The following is a 19,341-nucleotide window of genomic DNA, read 5'->3' on the forward strand; positions in this document are numbered from 1 at the left end:
TTTCTTGACAGTTATATCTCTTTTGTCTTTGGGGCAGGAGGGTCTCACAACATCTTTGAAGTTAGAGTTTTAACTCTACCTTTTTGTTCAATTCATTTTCTGAAGTTAGCACTTCAATTTTATTAGAGTTCAACAGAAAATAAAATGCTTTCAGAAAGTCCAAACACACCCGTTCTTTTATATAAGAGCTTTTTGTTTCAAAACAGTCTTAAAATTAGTAATTATTTATGTAAAGTCTAAGAGTTATTTAAATAAGTTGTTGATTCTTTATAACAATTTTTGGAGAGAGATTTATTTCTTGTCGTCCTGAGTTGCATGAGGGAGTTGCTTGAGCATTACCAGTAATTAATGAATTCCCTGTTAGTATAAACATTCTATTCTTAAATGATTTCTTACATTAGTAATTAGTTTAGTAAAATCATTAATTCTATGTTGATATATAAAGCATGTTACCATTTATAGCAATGATATTAGGAAATTACATTAGACACTGGCATATTTGCAAGTATTTTAACTAAACAAAACAATCTGCCACTACAACATTTAAGAAATAAACATAGGCCTGATCTACACTACACAGATCAACGTAAGCTGCCTCATGTCGGTGTCTACGCTACCAGGTCCCTTCCGCCAACGTAACTCGCCTACTATGTCAACTTAATTACTCCACATCCACGAGAGGCGTAGCGCTTAATTCAACATAGGTTGACGTGGTGGCAATGTAGGCACTGTGTTGCTTACGTTGACTTAACTGGCCTATGGCAGATGTCCAACAATGCTCGGCTGTGACCACCCTAGTCACCGTTCTCAACTCCGCTGCCCAGAGTCAGGTACACAGGAAACAGCCCCGCCCCTGTTAAAGGACCATGAACTTTTGAATTTCCATTTCTTGTTTGTTTGGCGAAGAGCGCCTGCCTACATAGCTGACTGTGCCGGCTCCACGCTGGAGTACACAGGAGGTGGTGAATCTTCTGGGTCTGCGGGGAGAAGAGGCTGTACAGGTATAGCTCCAATTCTGCCATACATGAGCAGATCGCTCAGGACATGGGGGAGAAGGGCTATACCAGGAACACGCAGCGTCACATGAAAATCAAGGAATTTCAGCAGGCATATCAAAAGGTAAGGGAGACGAACAGTCACTGCAGACATTCTGTTTTTACATGGAGCTGAATGCTATTCTCAGTGGCAACCACACCACAACACCCAAGAGCAGCATCAATACCTCTGAGGAATCAGAGTCCAGGGCCACTGCAGGCAATACTGAGGAGTAGGTCTTGGACAAGGAAGAAAAGGAGGAGAATGGGAGAAAGGCAAGCAGGGGATCCATTGTCCCGGAGAGCCAGGAGCTGTTTTTAACCCCGGAGCAGTGCAGCCAGTCACAGGACAGCAGCATGGATGAGCATGATGCCAGGGAAGGAACCTCTGGTGAATATGCAATTCCAATTAATATTTTGGGGTCACATGCTCTTGTATGCTATTTTTTATTTTAAAAAACTAGTTGAGGTAGAGTGGCTATCTGCTTTCCAGTGACTGTACCAGCTATACAGAGGGTGCAAAAAAGATTCTTTATGTACACACGGATATCCAGGGAATCCTTCAGAGATCTCCAGGAAACTTTCATGGAAGTACACTGCAATGTATTGTAGAAGGTTTCTGGGGAGGGCTGCCTTATTCCTTCCACTGCAGTAGGACACTTTCCCACACCACTCCAGTATTAATCCATCTGGCATCATCACAGTACACAGCATAGCAGCATAAGGACCTGGTCTGTAACTGACACCTTCAGCAGCTGTTCTGTTGCTGCCTCTATTAACCTCAGGAGTGTGATATTAGCTCGAGTCACCTATGGGAGATGATGGTAGTTTTCATTTTAAATTGCTTGAACCACAAATAATAGTGCCTGTGGGGCCCCCTTGTGATTTTCTGCCCCTTCACCAACGCTTTACAACACATGGCTGTAATTTAGGTGGCAGGGGTCAGTATTGACCTCAGAAACTGCAAGCCTCAGGTGCTGGAAAGCAGCAGCAGCAATGGTGGGAGTGGTGGGGGAAGGAAAATGTTGTGGTGGCCACCCGCCACTGCAAACACACACACACACACACACACACACCCATGCTGCCTCTGCCAAGGCGTGCAGTTTGGGAGAGGGGAAAACTGGTCTCCATTCTCCAGACAACGCCCATGTTACAAAGGGGAGGTGGCATGGCCCCCTGCCCACCTCTGGTCCCGCCATGGGTTGCCTACCCAATGCTGAAGATGGTGCAGTGCCCCTACCTGCAGGCCATACTCACCATGACTGGGACAACAAAACAGTTCAATTAATACTTTGTAGAAATGAAAATGTTCAGCTTTACACTTGTGTGGATTCAGGGATGTGATTTTTATATAGCAACTCTGCACTAGACCCTGGGTCTGCATTGACAGTGGTTCCTCTCTGCTTTGCATGGTTTACAGCTGAAAATTTGGCATTCAGCTCTTACTCCACACTGGCAAAGAGGCTCTCCCAGATAAGATGAAGGCAAAAGAGGATGTGTGATGACATGTTTAATGAGATAATGAACGCCTCTGGGACAGTGGACACCGAGCAGAGGACGTGGAGTATTGCGCTCTCTGAAAATCTGGACATAGACATCACGAGCAGGAGAGCAGCCCGTGAGAATGAGTATGGCACTCAGCAGGAGATGCTGGGTATTCTGTAGAAACAGACAGACATATAGAGACATCTTGTTGACCTTCAAGAGAAACACTTGGAGTCTCGACTCCCTCTGCAGCCCCTGCAGAATAGCATTCCAACATCCCTGTACTCCCTGTTCCCCCCTCACACAGGTTCCAGTAGGCGAGGGGGGCCAATGCAATATCCCTTCCACTCAACCCCAGGGAAGGGTGCCAAGAATAACAGCCACACATGCCTGTCATACATCAGTGTAAGGCCGCTGAGCTTTTAAAGACAAGATTAATATGTTTTCCCTCTCCCAATTTTGTTCCACCATCTTTCCCAGATTTAACTCTTTGTTAGATCTTTCAGTGCCTATATGTGACAGTCAGTGACTAACTAAGTAAACTAAGAGGGGAAATGTGACGCTCTGTACCTCGGGGAAACCCCCAGAATCCCCATGTTCATCCTTGTAAAATGATTGTGTGGTATCCAATGCAAAGTTTGTCATGTTGGGTGACTTCGAAGGCTCATGATACACTGAGCATTGTTGTTACCGTAATGTTATAGGCTATAATTTCATGTATATAGTTATTAGGCTGAAAATGTATCCTCTTGGCTTAAAATAAGCCCAGGCAAAAACTCTCCAAGAGCAGACAGGCAGTTCACACCTCAGCAGGGCATGCAAACCCTGCCCAGCCTCACAGGAACAAAGGTCGCTGGCCTAGGCAGCAACAAAAGAATTTGTTAGACTCTCAAGGGAGTCACCCCCCCTTTCTTTGGTCAGTTTGGAACCGTGATGAGGTAATGCTCACCTGACTATGGGGGGAGGGGAGCCAAGAGGGAAGAAAGGACATGATAAAAGTGGTTTTTGCCATGCTTTCTCTCCCTCTCTTCCACCTGCATCTACAGACACCACACCAAGCGACTGAAGCACTGATCAAAGGGGAGAGCCTGGCTGAAGAGCAACCAGCCAGTCTGTGGTGAGAAGAAGCATCTAAGTTTGTAAGGACACTGAAAGTGTTAAGATCAGCTTAGAATGCGTTTTGCTTTTATTTCATTTGACCAAATCTAACTTGTTTTGTTTTGACTTATAATCACTTAAAATGTATCTTTATAGTTAATAAATCTGTTTGTTTATTCTATCTGAAGCAGTATGTTTGGTCTGAAGCATGTCAGAGTCTCCCCGTGGGATAACAAGCCTGGTACATATCAATTTCTTTGCTAAATTGATTAGCAAACATAAGCTTGCAGCGTCCAGCGGGCGTAACTGGACACTGCAAGACGGAGGTTCCTAGGGTTGTGTCCGGGACCAGAAATATTGGCTAGTGTCACTGGGTTGCACCATCCAAGGAGCATCTTACATGCTAGAGGCTGTGCGTGAACAGCCCAGGAGTGGGGGTTCTCACAGCAGAGCAGGGTAAGGCTGGCTTCCAGAATCAAGGATTGAAGTGACCTAGCAGATCACCGGTCCAGATACCACAAGAGGGGAACGTCACACTAGATCTGTGTGCAATAAAAGCAGGGCTTTGGAGCTGTGCTCTGGCTCCACCCCAGCTCCAGGCAAAAACCTGCAGCTCCACTGCTCCGGAGCTGCTCTGCGCTCCAGCTCCAGGCTCTGCTCCAAAGCCCTGAATAAAAGTCCATGTCTTGAAAACAAAATCATCTTTATTAATTCGAAGCATGGGGGATGAGAGAAGAGGAGGGTCAGGGAAACTGAGGCACTAGGGTGGGAGATGTGCACGAGAAAGAAAAACAGCGGTCACAGCAGGGTTCAGACTATGGATAGGCACAATATAGAAAAGCAGGACACATTACTGTGGGTCATTACTAAAATGGGTTTTCAAAGCCTCCCTGAGATACATTGCTCCACGCTGAGCTCTTCTTATAGACCTGATATCTGGCTACTCAAAATTAGGAGACAGCCTATCCACCTCCAGGCCCCACCCCTGTGGAGTGGAGCAGGGACGGGAAGAGACGGGCCTGGAGCATCCCCCTGCAAAGTCGGTGCCTGTTCTTCTCCAGGGAAGCTGCCGCTGCAGCGGTGCTTCCTAGCGTCCTTGCCTGCAGCGGGCTGTGCCTGTGTGGGGTAAGCCAGGGGCACTTCCCAACAACAATATAGTACAGTACTGTACAGTATATAATGCCTTTGGTCTGCCCCAAAAAAATTTCCCTGGAACCTAACCCCCCCGCATTTACATTCAATCTTATGGGAAAACTGGATTTGTTTAATATTGTTTCACTTAAAGTCACATTTTTCAGGAACATAACTACAACGTTAAGTGAGGTGCTACTGTATAGCTGAAGGCTGGAAAAGAGTGTAACAGTTTCTAGAAAGGCTAACAAATCCAGCGACTGTGCTTCAGTCTTAACTGTAATAGGCTCTAAGCCCAAGATTTTCAAAACTGTGTGCCTAAAGTTAGACTCCTAAATACATATTTAAATGTCCAAATAAACTGCCAGTGACTTTAATGGAAACTTCTGGTGCTCAGCACTATGAAAACCCTGGCCATTTATTCAGGCCTCTAAATATACAGTTACAAGCATGACTTTAGGCACACAGTTTTGAAAATCTCAGCCTTAGTTACAAGAGAAAGCTATTCTGGGAAGAAGAAGAACCTCAGAAGACTATACTGATTTTCTAACTACCTTAGATATTTCTAGGGAGCTAATCACTGTGGTAGCTGAGGTTCAAGATTAAATTGCAACTACAGTAAAGAAATAGCAAAAATTAATAATATTCCAAAACCGGAGTTAGTAAAAAACAAAATTCATATGAAATAGATGACAATGCAATTTAACAGAATTTGAGTGCAACTATTACAGAAACCAAGTTACCTGGAAAATTTTTAGTTCATTAGCTATGGTATCGCAAATTTCAGATGGTAACTCATATTAGATAATTAATTTACAAGGGCCCCATTGGTACCAACTGAATTGCATACAAGAACTCTTATCATTGTGTATTAGATGACAAAACACAAATTTTGAAGAGAAATATTTTAATATTTTCCCTTCACCATGTCTGTATTCATTTAACTTTAAAAACTAAGCTTTGGCCAACAAAAAAAGCACATAGAAGTAAAAATTAACCTAATTATTTTGGGTATTTGCCATTTCTTTAAAAAAGACCTGCATTTTTGTCTTTTGATTTTCTTAGAATATTAGGATAGAAAATAACCAATAATATTTCATGCTTGTGTAATCTTTGAGCAGAGCAGATTCTTCCCTTCACTAAGGCCAAAACACATGGAAAATTCAAAGTAACTTATTGTATTTTGCTAGAATTCTAAGAGAGACACATTTATTGGTCTTATGCCTTTGAGGTCTGTGCAAATCTCTTGAAACAGCACACATATTTGTCATGACTCCATTTCCATATAAACTAGTTTCTTCTCTACAGGATATATAAAGTTTTAGGAGTGCAGCAATAAATTCATTATTTTAACTTGAAACACTCAAAAAATACACAAATATTCTAGGGGGCTGTGGAGTTAATTCCTTCATCCCTGAATTCTTCACTAACACATGAAATGAGCAATAAAGCTAAGTGTGAAGCTGTTAAACATAAAAAGCAAATACTTGAAATAAGAAAAACCTTTCTAAGATATACTTACGGCATTAGCATTTCCTCCTATTTGCATGCATCTCAACTGAAACCAAGACCAGTTGGAATCTAATTCCGTAGATCTAAGCAGAGGAAACATTTTAAATGTTATTTTCAAAAAGAATTTTAAATACATCTTTTAAAAGTGGTTTTAAGAAAAACTAGAAGTTTGTAATAAATATTACAGTTCAAAACTTGTATTATTGTACACAAAACCCCTACACTAACTCAAGGCATGTCAACACTACAAACTTAAGTTAAGTTGACATACAGCCACTGCAGTAATTACTGCAGTTTTTCACATCCACACTACCCTCCTTCCGTCGGTGGTGCGTGTCCTCACCAGGAGCACTTGCACCGACTTCAGAGGGGAAGTGGAGTTATTATGTTGGTATAGTATGGAATACCTTGTAGGCATGGGGATCCTGTCTGTTTTACTGAGGACAAAATTAAAGGGTTTACTCAGGACAGTCCCAAGAATCGAAGTACCTTTTGGGCTGTCCATAAAACTCATGCATAGCTTTAGGTAAGACAAGGTTAGCAAAGAATTTCTCCCAGGACTCTAATTAACTCTTCAGTGTCTAAGGTCTAGTCTACACTAGAAAATATTTAATAGCATAGCTGCACCTGCAAACTCCCCTACTGTAAGATGCAGGTTATACAGGCAAAAGAGTGCTCTCGCTAGCATAGCTTACACCAGTTGCCTGAACAAAATAAGCTACATCAGTAAAAGAACTTTTTTGCTTCTATAATTGCATCTACACAAAGGCTTTAGCTGGTATAAAAATGTTTAAAATAAAAAAAAATTAAAAAAAAAAATCACACTTCTAACCACTTTTATTGTATCAGCAAAAGTTTTAAGTATAGACCTAGGCTATGTGAATAGGGAAAGCTACATTAGGCTTCTGCCTGGGTTTAAAGTTTTTCCAATTACAAAAGTCAAAAAAGAAAATGAAAACTGCAGGCAATATGGTGGAAGTCCTGACACAATAAAACTCCCTTTCCAAATATTTACATTTGTGCCTATGTATGAGAATATAAAACTTTGACAATCTCATTCCTGCAAAGATAATCACCTAGTTTTTGTGAAGGTTCCTTCAATATTCAAAGGCAGGGAAAATGACACCTGTTACCAATTTTCCACATTTTTCATTTTATCAGGGAAAGCAAATATGATCTCACCTGCTACCACAATGAAGAGACTATGGTGCCATACTTCACTATTACAGGTTTAAAGAACAGAGGCATACCCTCCTTTTAAACATTTCTGATGCATGTACCCATGAAAGAATACTCAGTACCTTGTAACACAAAGCTAAAGATGGCAAACAATCTTTACACAATGCTGCAGAAATCTGGCTCAATCTTGATATGGAAGAACCATAAAGATGAGAGAATTAAGTTCAATTTCATGCCTGTTCAAATCTTCATCTTCTGCAAGAAAGTTTGAACAAGGCTGCCAACAAGGGACTTAATTATCTTTGTACCACAGCTTGTGCAATGTGAACACGTGCACAACAGGAACTCTACTGAGACTCTCTCCTCTCTCATTTATCTAGTTCCCAAATACACAGCAGATAACTTGTAGCCAGTACCATCATGAGATGGATGTGAACCAGTAACTTAGAATGAAAAGCTCATTCCCTCATTAATAAGTGTCCACAATAAAAGCTTCTGAAGAACCACATAATGTCGTGACAGAAATACTGGAAACAAATCTTACCACTTATTTAGCATAGAATCATACTAACTACTTACCGAATGAAACTCAAGTGAACACCAAGTGATCGATGGGTCCCTGAGCAATCAATACAAAGAAAAACACCATATGTTATGCTTGCCCAGCTAGGATTTTTGGCTCCACAGTCAAAACACACCTAAAAAAGATAAATTAACGAATAAATTAATCAATTCCCACTAAAAGATACTTTTTGACTAATACCTATGTAGTGCTTAGCATTTTAAAACTAATCCCCAGACCACAGGTTGACTAGTTCATTTTATATTATCCCTACTTTATAGATGGGGAAACAAACTGAGGTTAAGCAACTTGCCCAACTCTCACAATTAATCTGGAGCATGCAGTATTAGACATCTGAAACTCCCGGCTCAATCCACTATCTTCTAAGGAACTCCTAAATTCAACATATTTAATGACAAAGTAGTAACTTCCACTCATACGAACACTTACTAATTCCATCTATTTAGAATGTAAACAGCTACATAGATTATAAGATACTTGGGGCTGAGAATTTGTCTTCGTGCATACCTGCAGTGCATCTAGCACACTGCTGGGAACATACAAATACATACATTATAGAATCTTATCATAATGTTCAATTTGTTCAAAATATTTGTGAAAAGTGTAACACACTTCCTCGCAATCAACTTATGCTATCAGCCATTTAGTTTTTATATTCTAAAGATTTTGTGTTTAAAAGAGACAAGCGACATGCACATTTAAAAGAACTCATATCAAAATAGCCCAAGAATAAGTTTGTTACAACTCATTCTATATTACTAAAAACAACAAGTGTTTAAGGAATAGCATTTCAAGGACATTCTGGTAATAAATGATTCGGATGACCTGTGTCTAATACCAACTGGGTCTATCCTCTTCTCAATGAGTTAATGTAACATCAGTTAATATTGCTGGTAACAACGTCCCACATGCTTTCCTTTTCCCCTGTAGATGCAAAGCGTCCCTGACAGCAAAACCAGTATGGTAAGCATTCTTCCCATGTATTACTTAATCCAGCTCTCTGTGGCTCCTAATGTGTCTGTTTGGGTATAGAGCCAGAGGATCTGTTACACTGACCCTCTGGTTCCGCATAACATAGAAATGTAGGGTTACCATTCGTCCGGATTCCCCCGGACATGTCCGGCTTTTTGAGCTAAAAATAGCGTCCGGGGGGAATTTGTAAATGTCCGGACTCCCTCCCCACCCCATGCAGAGCGCGCACGGCTAACATGGCAGCCGGCCGGATGGTGCCACTTACATGGGGCTCCGACAGCCAGAGGGAGCCCCTCCTCCGCTTCCCCTGCAGCAGAGATCACTCCCTCCCTCCCTGCATTCGCAGATCACCTCCGGCAGCCTGGAGCTCCTCCCCCGCTCCTCCTCCACTGTTGCCCAGTGTGCCAGGACGAATGGCTCAGGCCGTTCCTGAGCAAGCTCACAGAGACATTAGGCAAAGGCCAACAACAAGGGAGCCAGGGGGTCGGAAAAGGGGCAGGGAGGTTTTGGATGGGGCAGTCAAGAGATGGGGAGGGGGCTTTCTGGGGAGGGTGGATAAGGTTTTGGGCAGTCACGGTACAGGTAGGGTCCTGGGGGGCAGTTAGGGTGGGGGGGTTGTAGGAGGGAGCAGTCAGGGGACAAGGAACAGGGAGACTTAGGTGGGGGGGTTCTGGAGGGCAATTAGGAGCAGGGGTCCCAGGAGGATGCAGTCAGGAGACAAGGAGCGGGGGGGAGGGTTGGGGGTTCTGAGGGAGGTGGGAAGTGGGAGGGACAGGGGCGGGGCTAGGGCAGGACGGGGCTCCTCCCGTCCTCTTTTTTGTTTGCTGAAATATAGTAACCCTAAGAAATGAGCAGGCAGAAGTGCCACACAGCCACTCTTTTGCCTGAAGGAAGGATCCCTTGCATCCATCCAAGTTATGCAGGATTTGGGCCTGTGCATCTATTTTCAGGAACTGCATGGAAAAATTAGTTCAGTTTCATATTTCAGCTTTCATGTTTTGTTTCAGTAATCCTGACTTATTTTTTGGTGGCTGAGGGAAGTGAGCCCTGACACTCAACTTGATGGCATTTCTCTGTCTGTAACATAACTTTTGAACTTCAATTCTAAGATTATAGGGAATGTTCTAGGCATCAGTGGGCATAACTCTGTACAGATTTTGGTGAAAAACAGAAGAGGAATATGGGACACAAACGGAGGCCTTTGCATCTGGTTAGCAAATGCAGCTCCTACCACCTCAGGAGTATGTCTATAGATAAAGACTGGTTAATGGCAGCCACAAACACATTCAGCATAATACCCCACACCTCAGTTCTGCCCATCCTTCCAACAGAGTTTACAGTAACACCACCTTGAATGACTTGTCTCCCAGACAGACTGTTGTAAGAATGGTGAAGGGAACATGGGGGATAGGGGTGCACAAAGAGCTCATTGCAAGCGAAGAATAATTGGGGTTACATTCTAAATAGATGGAATGAGTACGTGTTCGTATGAGTAGAAGTGACTAACATGGGGGGAAAAGGAGTACGCAGAGCCCCTGACATGGGCAAGAGGAGGAAATGGGGGGGGGGGAGAGGAACTTAGAGCCCTTATTATAATGAGGAGAATGGGGGACAATGGTATGGAGGGAGGGGACCCTAGGAAAACACAGAGCTTCTGGCATGGTAGGAAAGGAGGGAAATGTGGAGGCGCACAGAGTCCTTAGCATAGGGGGAATGTGGAGGCACAAAAAGCCCTTGGCATTATGGTAGGGGGAAACACAGAGCCCCTGGCACGGTGGGAAAGGAGGTAATGAGGGGGCTGACATAGACCCTGGCTTTGGGGGAGGGTTGCAGGGAGTCCCTGAAACAGAGGAAGATGGGATAGGAGACTAGCACACAGGAAGCTTGTGGGAGGAGTAAATGGGGGAATGCAAAAAGCCCCTGATGTGTGCAATGCTCTCAGCCTACAGAAGCGGTAAAGTTTACAGATCTTTTTCCTTTAAAACATTTACTGCAAATAGACTAAGTCCAAATCTACACTTAAAAATTAGATCGACCTAGCTATGTTGCTCAGGGCTGTGAAAAATTTTACACTCTGAGTGCCAAAGTTAGGTCAACCTAAGCCCTGCTGTAGAAGCAACTAACTAGACAGAGGAATTCTTCCCTCAACCTAGCTACAGTACTGCCTCTCAGAGAGACGTTTTAACTACATCAGTGTAAAAATCCCTTCTGTTGATATAGGAATGGTCTACTCTACAGCACTGTAGCTGTTCTGCTGTAGAGGCTGTAGTGCAGACATGCCCTTAATTATGCCACATTATAAAAAATCTTGCTATCAGCACAGACTTAATGTCCAAAACTCATCATCTCTTTTTTTTAATAATCCCAAATTATAATAAAAAATATTTCAAATATTAACCTGGTCTTCCTTCACTCCCCTTCCCCTCCCCCAATTTCTTCTAACTGAAGGAAAGGAAGTATTCATACACTTGGACTGAAGCTAATAAGACCAACCTGCTTGTTTCTAAACATGAGACACCAGAATATACTTACAGCTCTATTCTGGGTCCTAGACTCTAACAATCTAGCCCAATGAACATAGGAGAAAAATATCTGAATGTCAGGAAGTGGTTATGTTTAAACAACAAAGTGTTTACAAAGTTCAACATAATAAGTAGTCCAAAATATTGCATTTTTCTATGTGATTTATAAACATTTGTTCTCTTATAGCTTTCTTGATTGCATCATAAAACTGATTGCATCATCTTGTAAATTTGACTGCCACAGTGCAGTGAAGTTCAGTGTCTTTGCTGGTGCAGGATCTAGCTCTAAATGAACTGGCAATTTTACCGTGTCCTCTGTGAAAATTCACAGTATGAAATCACGTATCATTTGTAAATAGTTAGGTATACAGAAACAATGTATACACTACTTTCTGAAGTCTGCTATTTTGTAGACACTGCATCTTAAGTATTATGCACTGTGCACACCACTGTTGTTGCAGAAGTAGAATCGTCCACCTCATTAAAACAATATTCACATTCATTTTACTCAGCATTCTGAACTCTTTTTATTCTCAACTTGCATGAACTGCGACAGGAAATTAATATAAATTTTAATTAGAACTAGCATTTCTGAAATAGTTTATGAAATCATTTCCACCTAAAAACAGAGCTGGGGTATTCCCTACACTGTTTTAGGTGCAGACATTTGTCAACACCAGCAAGGAAAGCAGAATCCTGATCCTAAGTTCTAGCAGGCAATTAAAGCAGAAAATCATTCACAGTTACTTTATTTCGAGTTTTGCTTGTAATACTGTTTTTACTGCATTGATTTTGGATGTTAAAATATTTTTTAAAGGAAGCTTTTCTGTTCATCAGCTTAATAGTCATTTCTGAAAAATCAAGCGTCAGCTAATTAGCATGTTTGCATCAGAGAACAGATAACTCAGATAAACTCTTTAGTGTCTTGCAACATGCATTTATTAAACCAGTACTCACATAGTACCATCTTTCTATATATAATGATATATACCACTACCAGATATGGAGATGCACCAAATGTAGCCCTAAGAGATTTTGGTGAGTGTGGCACTTAAGGAGTTGAGCAGATTAACTGAATTCAGCACTGACCCCTCTGAGTAATGTCCTCTCTAGATATATTAATTTTAAAACAATACAATTAACATATATCAAACTACACAGTGTTGATAAATAATCTATTTTGACTGTTACAAAACTTTTGCTCAGGCAATTAATTCTGATCTTTTAGTGAAGCATTGTCAATGGGTACTGTACTATACACAAAAATAAAGACAGCCCATGTTTAAAGAGATTAGTTACCCCTAATTTATAGCATTGAACAATGACACAAAAATTACAAAAACCAGCTGCTTTGATGTTTTTTACAATTTCTGAAAGGTCAGTAAATTAAGTCATATACTTAGCTGAAAGGATTACTTAATTATACAAAAATTTTAAGATTTAGGTCTACACTAGAAATCTTACAGCGGAACAGCTGCACCAATGCAGCTGCGCCACTAAGATCTCTCATGTGGCCGCTCTATGCCGACTGGAGAGAGCTTTCCCATCGACATAATTAAACCACCCCCGAAGAGTGGCGGTAGCTATTCGCATTACGCACACTACCACTTATGCAGGCAAAATTTATGTTGCTCAGGGGAGTGTTTTTTCACACTCCTGAGTGACATAAGTGGTAGTGTAGACATGGCCTTACTAAGTGAAGATAAAGGGTACTAGTGAAAAGTTCTAAGACTACAAAGAAACCTATCAAATATCTATAGGGTAGTTTCCTTCTACCCTTTTTGGTAAAAGGGAAATTTTTCAGTTCTCACCTCCGCATAGACACAACCATAAAACAGGTAGCAAGTCAGATTCCGTCTCAGCAGACTAGGGCCAGGTATCTACTACAATCTTTTGGCGGCATAGCTGTGTTGGTCAGGGGAATGATAAGATGTGATCTGTGACCAACATAACAGTCAGCAAAAGCCTCTAGTGTAGATGCAGTTTTCCCAATACAGCTTATTTTGCTCGGGGGTGGGAGGGCTGTAATAAATTGTGCCAACAATACCCAAGTTCTTCCCAAATTGTATATTTTAACATTTACAGCAGCAGTACAGCCAAAGGACATTAGTAAAAAAATATGAGAATACACAGCTTTTCCCAGTCTTGCACTTCCTCCTCATGTCAGCAAAAAATGAACATGAAAGAAAGTATGGAAAGCCGGGGGGGCGGGGGGGGGGGGGGAGGGGAGGATAAGGAAATGCCTAGAAAAAGAGGACACAGGACAAGTTGTAACAAAAAAAATAAAAATAAATGAACAAAAATATGTTACCTTTGAAGACAAACATTATTCACTTCAACATACACATATACACGCACACAAAGATACAGGAAAGCTGTTTGGGACAATGAATTGTCTTTCTTCCTCCCCTCTCCCCCTTCTTCACTCTGTCTTTGGAAGTGAATAAGATGCAATGTATGTCTTCCCTGCAAAGTTCACTTGAGTTAAGGACACTTGAGATACTCCTCTTGAGTTAGCCTAACTTGAGTAATTGAAGCCATACTGGGAAAGAACATTTCAGCTGCTGCCCTCACTTGTGTGTGGCCCTAAGACTTCTACAGGCATATTTTTAAAAGTTCTTTGCACCAAAGTAAGCTGAGCTGCTCTATAAATTATTTCCCAATGGATTGAATTAGAACTTGTTTGTCCTCTCTGGGCACATGGGGGGAATTGAGGGTTGGCATTGGAGGACGAGCTGTATTTGAGTGGAACTAGTCTGCATCCACATAACAGAATAGCTAACAAATTGTGCTAATTCAAGCTTTAGTCTATGCCTGACAGACGAGCCAACCTGAGTTAAAAACACCACTATATTCAAGTTGAGGAAGTGTGTGTGGATGGTACTTGAGTTATGGGGCAAGGCAGTGAAGACAGGGCTTCATGTTCCTCATTCCCATACCCGTTAGAGTGAGAATTAGGCTAAAATGTTGGACCAGATAGGCCTCAACACATTACTACTGTTTCTCATATAAGATCAAAATCTTATTAGGCACTTACAAACAGTAACAAGATAGAATCCGTGCCCCAGACAGTTCCAAGATACATATATATTTAATTTTCACTGTATTTCAGTGTTTTTCAAAGTTTGGGTTGCAACTCAAAAGGCACTGGATCGCCGTGCTCAGCAACCCAGCGGCTCCGGTCAGCAACGCCGACTGAGACGTTAAAAGTCCCATCGGCAGTGCTGCCCAACTAACACAAACTAGTGCCTACCTGCTCCGACACTGCGCTGCACCCTGGAAGCAGCCAGCAGCGGGTCCAGCTTCTAGGCCAGGGGGCCACGGGGCTCAGCGCGCTGCCCCTGGTCTGAGCACCGGCTCCGCACTCCCATTGGCCGGTTATGGGAGCTGGGGGGGGGGGGGGGGCAGTGCCTGTGGGCAAGAGCTGTGTGGAGCCACTTGCATGCCTCCGGCTAGGAGCCAGACCTGTTGCTGGCCGCTTCTGGGGCGCAGTGCAGTCTGCGGTGTCAGGACAGGTGGGAAGCCTGCCTCTGCACCCCGGCTGCGCCACTGACCAGGAGCTGCCGGAGGTAAGTCCGCGCCCCAACCCCGCGCCCCAATCCCCTGCCCCAGCCCTGAGCCACCCCAAACCTGGAACCTCTTCCTGCATCCCAAACTGCTCATCCCTGGCCCCACCCCAAAGCCTGCACCCCCAGTTCAGAGCCCTGAGCCCCCCCCTCCCCAACCTGGAACCCCTTCTTACAGCCCAAACCCCTCATCTCTGGCCCCACCCTGCAGCCCTCACCCCTGCACCCCAAACCCTCTGCCCTAGCCTTGAGCCCCTCCCACACCACAAACCCCTCATCCCCAGCTCCGTTGGGTCGCAGGCATCAACAATTTTCTTCAACTGGGTCCACAGAAAAAAAGTTTGAAAACCACTGGTCTATTTTGGTAGGGCCAAAGCACAAAACAATTCTTGATGAGAAAACCGTGAAGAATATTCTGAGATTATACTACAAATCATGCATCTTTCATATTTCGATTTTTCCTTTCATTAGGTGTGAAAGAGGGCCAATGAAATTAGTTTGCATAGTTTCGAAGGGGTTCTTAGTGAATAAAGTTTTCTTCTTAGTTTATAAAATCTAATTGAACATCTTAGCGCAAAGGCATCAACAAAATGAAGCCGTGCCTCATAACACTGAGGAAACAAAGTGCCGATTGGACAATGGTCCAAGTAATTTGAAATAAGACAACAGCACAATTTATGAACTACAAAAAGAATGATGCCACTTTTATTAATTTCAAGTAGTTTCAGGAAAGAGACAAGATGTTAAATCCACTGCAGTCTACCCATAGCTTCTGTTTTGAAACTGTCTTTGCTTCCAGTCCCCAGGTGTAAAATAGAGATGATGCTACTTACCCACCTCACACAGGGATTGAGGGGGTTCATTTGTGTTTGTCCTGAATATGGGAAGCTCTATCCATAAAGTAACAGCTGTTTGGAAGTAGGGGAAGTTGGGATTCAAGGGATTATGGCACCCTGCTCCCCATACTCACCTCTCCCAGAAAGAGAGATGGGGGGAAAAGATGCAGGCTAGATCCCAAGTTTCTTCACACTGGGAGCAGGCGGGGGAGTAGGGGCAGTGAAGCAGGGGGAGGCTATGACAAGAGCCCTGCTGGGGGTGAGTCACTCAGGGGAGGTTTGTGCATCGGGGAGAGAAGGGTGTCACAGACCAAGCAAAAATAAGAATTACAGGCGGAATGAGATGGGTGTTTTCTAGACATATGCTGAGCTCAGTCACATTATCAAATCCTAGCGTTTAAGGCCAAAAGGGACCACTAGGTCATCACAGGTCACTAGCAATACCCAGTGTCTGCACATTAAATACAACCAAAATTAGACCAAAGTGTTACAACCCACAGTAGACTAGACTCTTAGGTGCCACAGGAAGAGATTAGGAGGGACTAAGGTGCACCAGTGCCAGAGGGCCCTGCAATGACAGGGAAATGATTGAGACATACCCAGATAATCCTGGCAAGTGACCTGCATCCTATGCTGCAGAGGAAGGTAAAAAAGAACTCCGAGGTCAACTGCCAAGCTAGCCTGGGCGGAAATTCCTTCCCGACCCCACATGTGGTAATCACTTAGACCGGGGTTCAGCAACCTTTCAGAAGGGGTGTGCCGAGTCTTCATTTATTCACTCTGATTTAAGGTTTCGCATGCCAGTAATACAGTTTAACGTTTTTAGAAGGTCTCTTTCTATAAGTCTATAATATATAACTAAACCATTGTTGTATGTAAAGTAAATAAGGTTTTTAAAATGTTTAAGAAGCTTCATTTAAAATTAAATTAAAATGCAGAGCCCCCCAGACCGGTGGCCAGGACCCGGGCAGTGCGAGTGCCACTGAAAATCAGCTCGTGTGCCGCCTTTGGCACGCATGGCATAGGTTGCCTACCCCTGACTTAGACCTTAAGCATGTGAGTAAGAACCAGCCAGCCAAGACCCTGAGAGAGAGAGAGAAAGAGAGAGAGCATGCTCGGTGCCACCTCAGTGCTCTGATCCCAGTCTAATGTCCCATCTGCAGCTGTGGCCATCCCTGATCCTTCAGAAGAAGGAGATTAAAAATATATATACAGTAGAACCTCAGAGTTATGAACCAGATTTATGAACTGACCAGTCAACCACACACCTCATTTGGAACCGGAAGTACACAATCAGGCAGCAACAGAGACCAAAAATAAAGCAAATACGTAGTTTTAAACATAAACTACTAAAAAAAAATAAAGGGAACGTTTAAAAAATAGATTTGATAAGGTAAGGAAACGGTTTCTGTGCCTGTTTCATTTAAATTAAAATAGTTAAAAGCAGCATTTTTCTTGTGCATAGTAAAGTTTCAAAGCTGTATTAAGTCAATATTCAGTTGTAAACTTTTGAGAGAACGACCATAACGTTTTGTAACTAACATTACAGAGTTAGGAACAACCTCCATTCCCGAAGCGTTCGTAACTCTGAGGTTCTACTGTACGTACGCACACATTAAATTGGGGGAGGCCAGGGATATCCTTTTTGACACCGACCAGAGGCTGACCGAAACCTTGAAGCATGAGCTTTGGGAACATAAGACACAAACCGGAAGTGAAGCCCCCCCCCCCCCCCCATCAGAAGCAACCCCATCACACAATCCAATTTATTATTATCCAGCTCCCACTTAAAACTAATCCAATTGTTTGCCCCCCACTACTCCCTTCAGGAGGCTGTTCCAGAACCTCACTCCTCTGGGGGTTAGAAACCTTTTGCTAACGTCCAGCCTGAATTGGTTCATGGATAGTTTACACTCATATGTTGTGCCAACATCATCTTTTAGCTTATACAGCTCTTCACCCTCCCTAGTGTTTCCCCTGTAGAGAGCAACCATAGGCCCCCCACCGCCGTTGCCAGACTAAACAAAAGGTTGTTCCTCTGTTATGACAGACCCCCCCCCCCCAAACACACACACACACACACACAGTTCTTGCAAGCGCTGCCCATCGCGGATGGGGGAAGCGCTGGTGGGTCCGTGGGCCCTCCCATGGCTCCCTTGGCACGTCACCGCTAGGGGGAGAGTGGCCCCCCAGGATCCCATTGGCCAGTTACAGCGGGGGGAGGGGGTCCCCGCTGGCACCGCCCCCTCCCGCTCCCAACAGTGCGACGTGTCACTAACAAAGTGCAGCTCCCCCCGCCCCCAGCACCGGCTCCCGCCCAACCGCTGCCCCGTTACCTTGTTGGTGGGGACGGCGCGGAGCCGCTTGAAGATGGCGACAATGTCCTGCTTGCGGGGCTCGCACATGGCCACGCCGCGCAAAGGGCCGCTCGCGGCGGCGGCTCCAGGGCAGGGGAGCGAAGGAGCCGGCCGCCCTCACGCACACGCAGCACAGAGGTATGGGGCGGGCGCTGAACGGGCCGGCCCGCGAGGGGCGGGGCCTGAGCGCGCGAGCGAGGGGCGGGGCGATGCGGGAAGCCGCCGTCCACGTTCCTGTTCGCTCGGGGGCGGGAGCTGCGCGCGCGCCCCGCCCCGTTCCAAGCTGCCGCTAACCGCCGCTTTTCCCTGCGGCCGAGCCAGGGGGCTCCGGGCTACAGCACGGGACTGTGGGGCGGAGGGAGATGAACCGCCTCCTCCTCCCCCCAAACCTCGGAGCGTCCCCGGGGAGGCTGGGAGGCAGAGGCGGCTTCGGGAAGTGCGGGGCCCGGGGGATGATTAACAACAACAAGAAAAAAGCCTTTCCTTTCTTCCCTGTCTTATTTACTTTCCATAACGCTCTACATAATACATTACATTGCATCATAGGCTGTTGATCGGTTATTAATGAGCTCCGTTTCACATGTGTGGGTCCCCACCACTCCCTGGGGGTGGGCAACCCCATGGCCCGATTTTATAGGAACAGTTTCGATTTTTGGGTCTTTTTCTTATAGAGACTCCTATTACCCCCCCAGCACCTGTCCCGATTTTTCATACTTGCTGTCTGGTCAACCTAGTGATGTGCACAGTTGTGGGTCGCAGCTGCTCCCTGCCCCCCTCGTTGAAGCAGCTGTGCAGGTTACTGCCCTGGGAACTGCAGGGCACCAGTGGACATGGGGCTGGCTGGAGACAGGGCAAGGGATGCGGGGCTGGCTGGAGACAGGTGGGTGTGGGGCGGGCTGGTTTCAGGCAGGGGGCAGGGGCTGGCTGCAGGCAGAAGTGTAGGGGTGGTGCGGGCAGGGGGTGCAGCAGATGCAGCTGGATCTCCGGCCCTTTAAATAGCCCCCGAGGCCCCCGCTATCCCAGGGCTCTGGGGGCTATTTAAAGGGCCCGGGGCTCCCCTGCTTCT

General features: G+C 44.5%; 1 protein-coding gene and 1 long non-coding RNA gene across 3 annotated transcripts in view; one reads left to right on the forward strand and one right to left on the reverse strand.

Moving 5' to 3' along the window:
* ARFGAP3 (ADP ribosylation factor GTPase activating protein 3) overlaps positions 1–18,412 on the reverse strand; it is a 77,126-nt gene extending 58,714 nt beyond the window's left edge. For both annotated transcript variants that reach the window (XM_054037555.1, XM_054037546.1), the window contains exons 1-3: positions 18,255–18,412; positions 8,019–8,137; positions 6,271–6,343 (exon numbers count right to left, since the gene is read on the reverse strand). In XM_054037555.1, the coding sequence (XP_053893530.1) occupies positions 6,271–6,343; positions 8,019–8,137; positions 18,255–18,323 (261 nt within the window). In that variant the 5' untranslated portion in view covers positions 18,324–18,412. The remainder of the gene's footprint in view (positions 1–6,270; positions 6,344–8,018; positions 8,138–18,254) is intronic.
* Positions 18,323–19,341, forward strand: part of LOC128841979 (uncharacterized) — a 12,067-nt gene continuing 11,048 nt past the window's right edge. Inside the window, exon 1 of the long non-coding RNA XR_008445930.1 lies at positions 18,323–18,413. This is a non-coding gene — a long non-coding RNA (uncharacterized LOC128841979). The remainder of the gene's footprint in view (positions 18,414–19,341) is intronic.

Source organism: Malaclemys terrapin, chromosome 1 (genome assembly GCF_027887155.1).
Source record: "Malaclemys terrapin pileata isolate rMalTer1 chromosome 1, rMalTer1.hap1, whole genome shotgun sequence".
In the NCBI taxonomy this organism is placed as follows: Eukaryota; Metazoa; Chordata; order Testudines; family Emydidae; genus Malaclemys; species Malaclemys terrapin.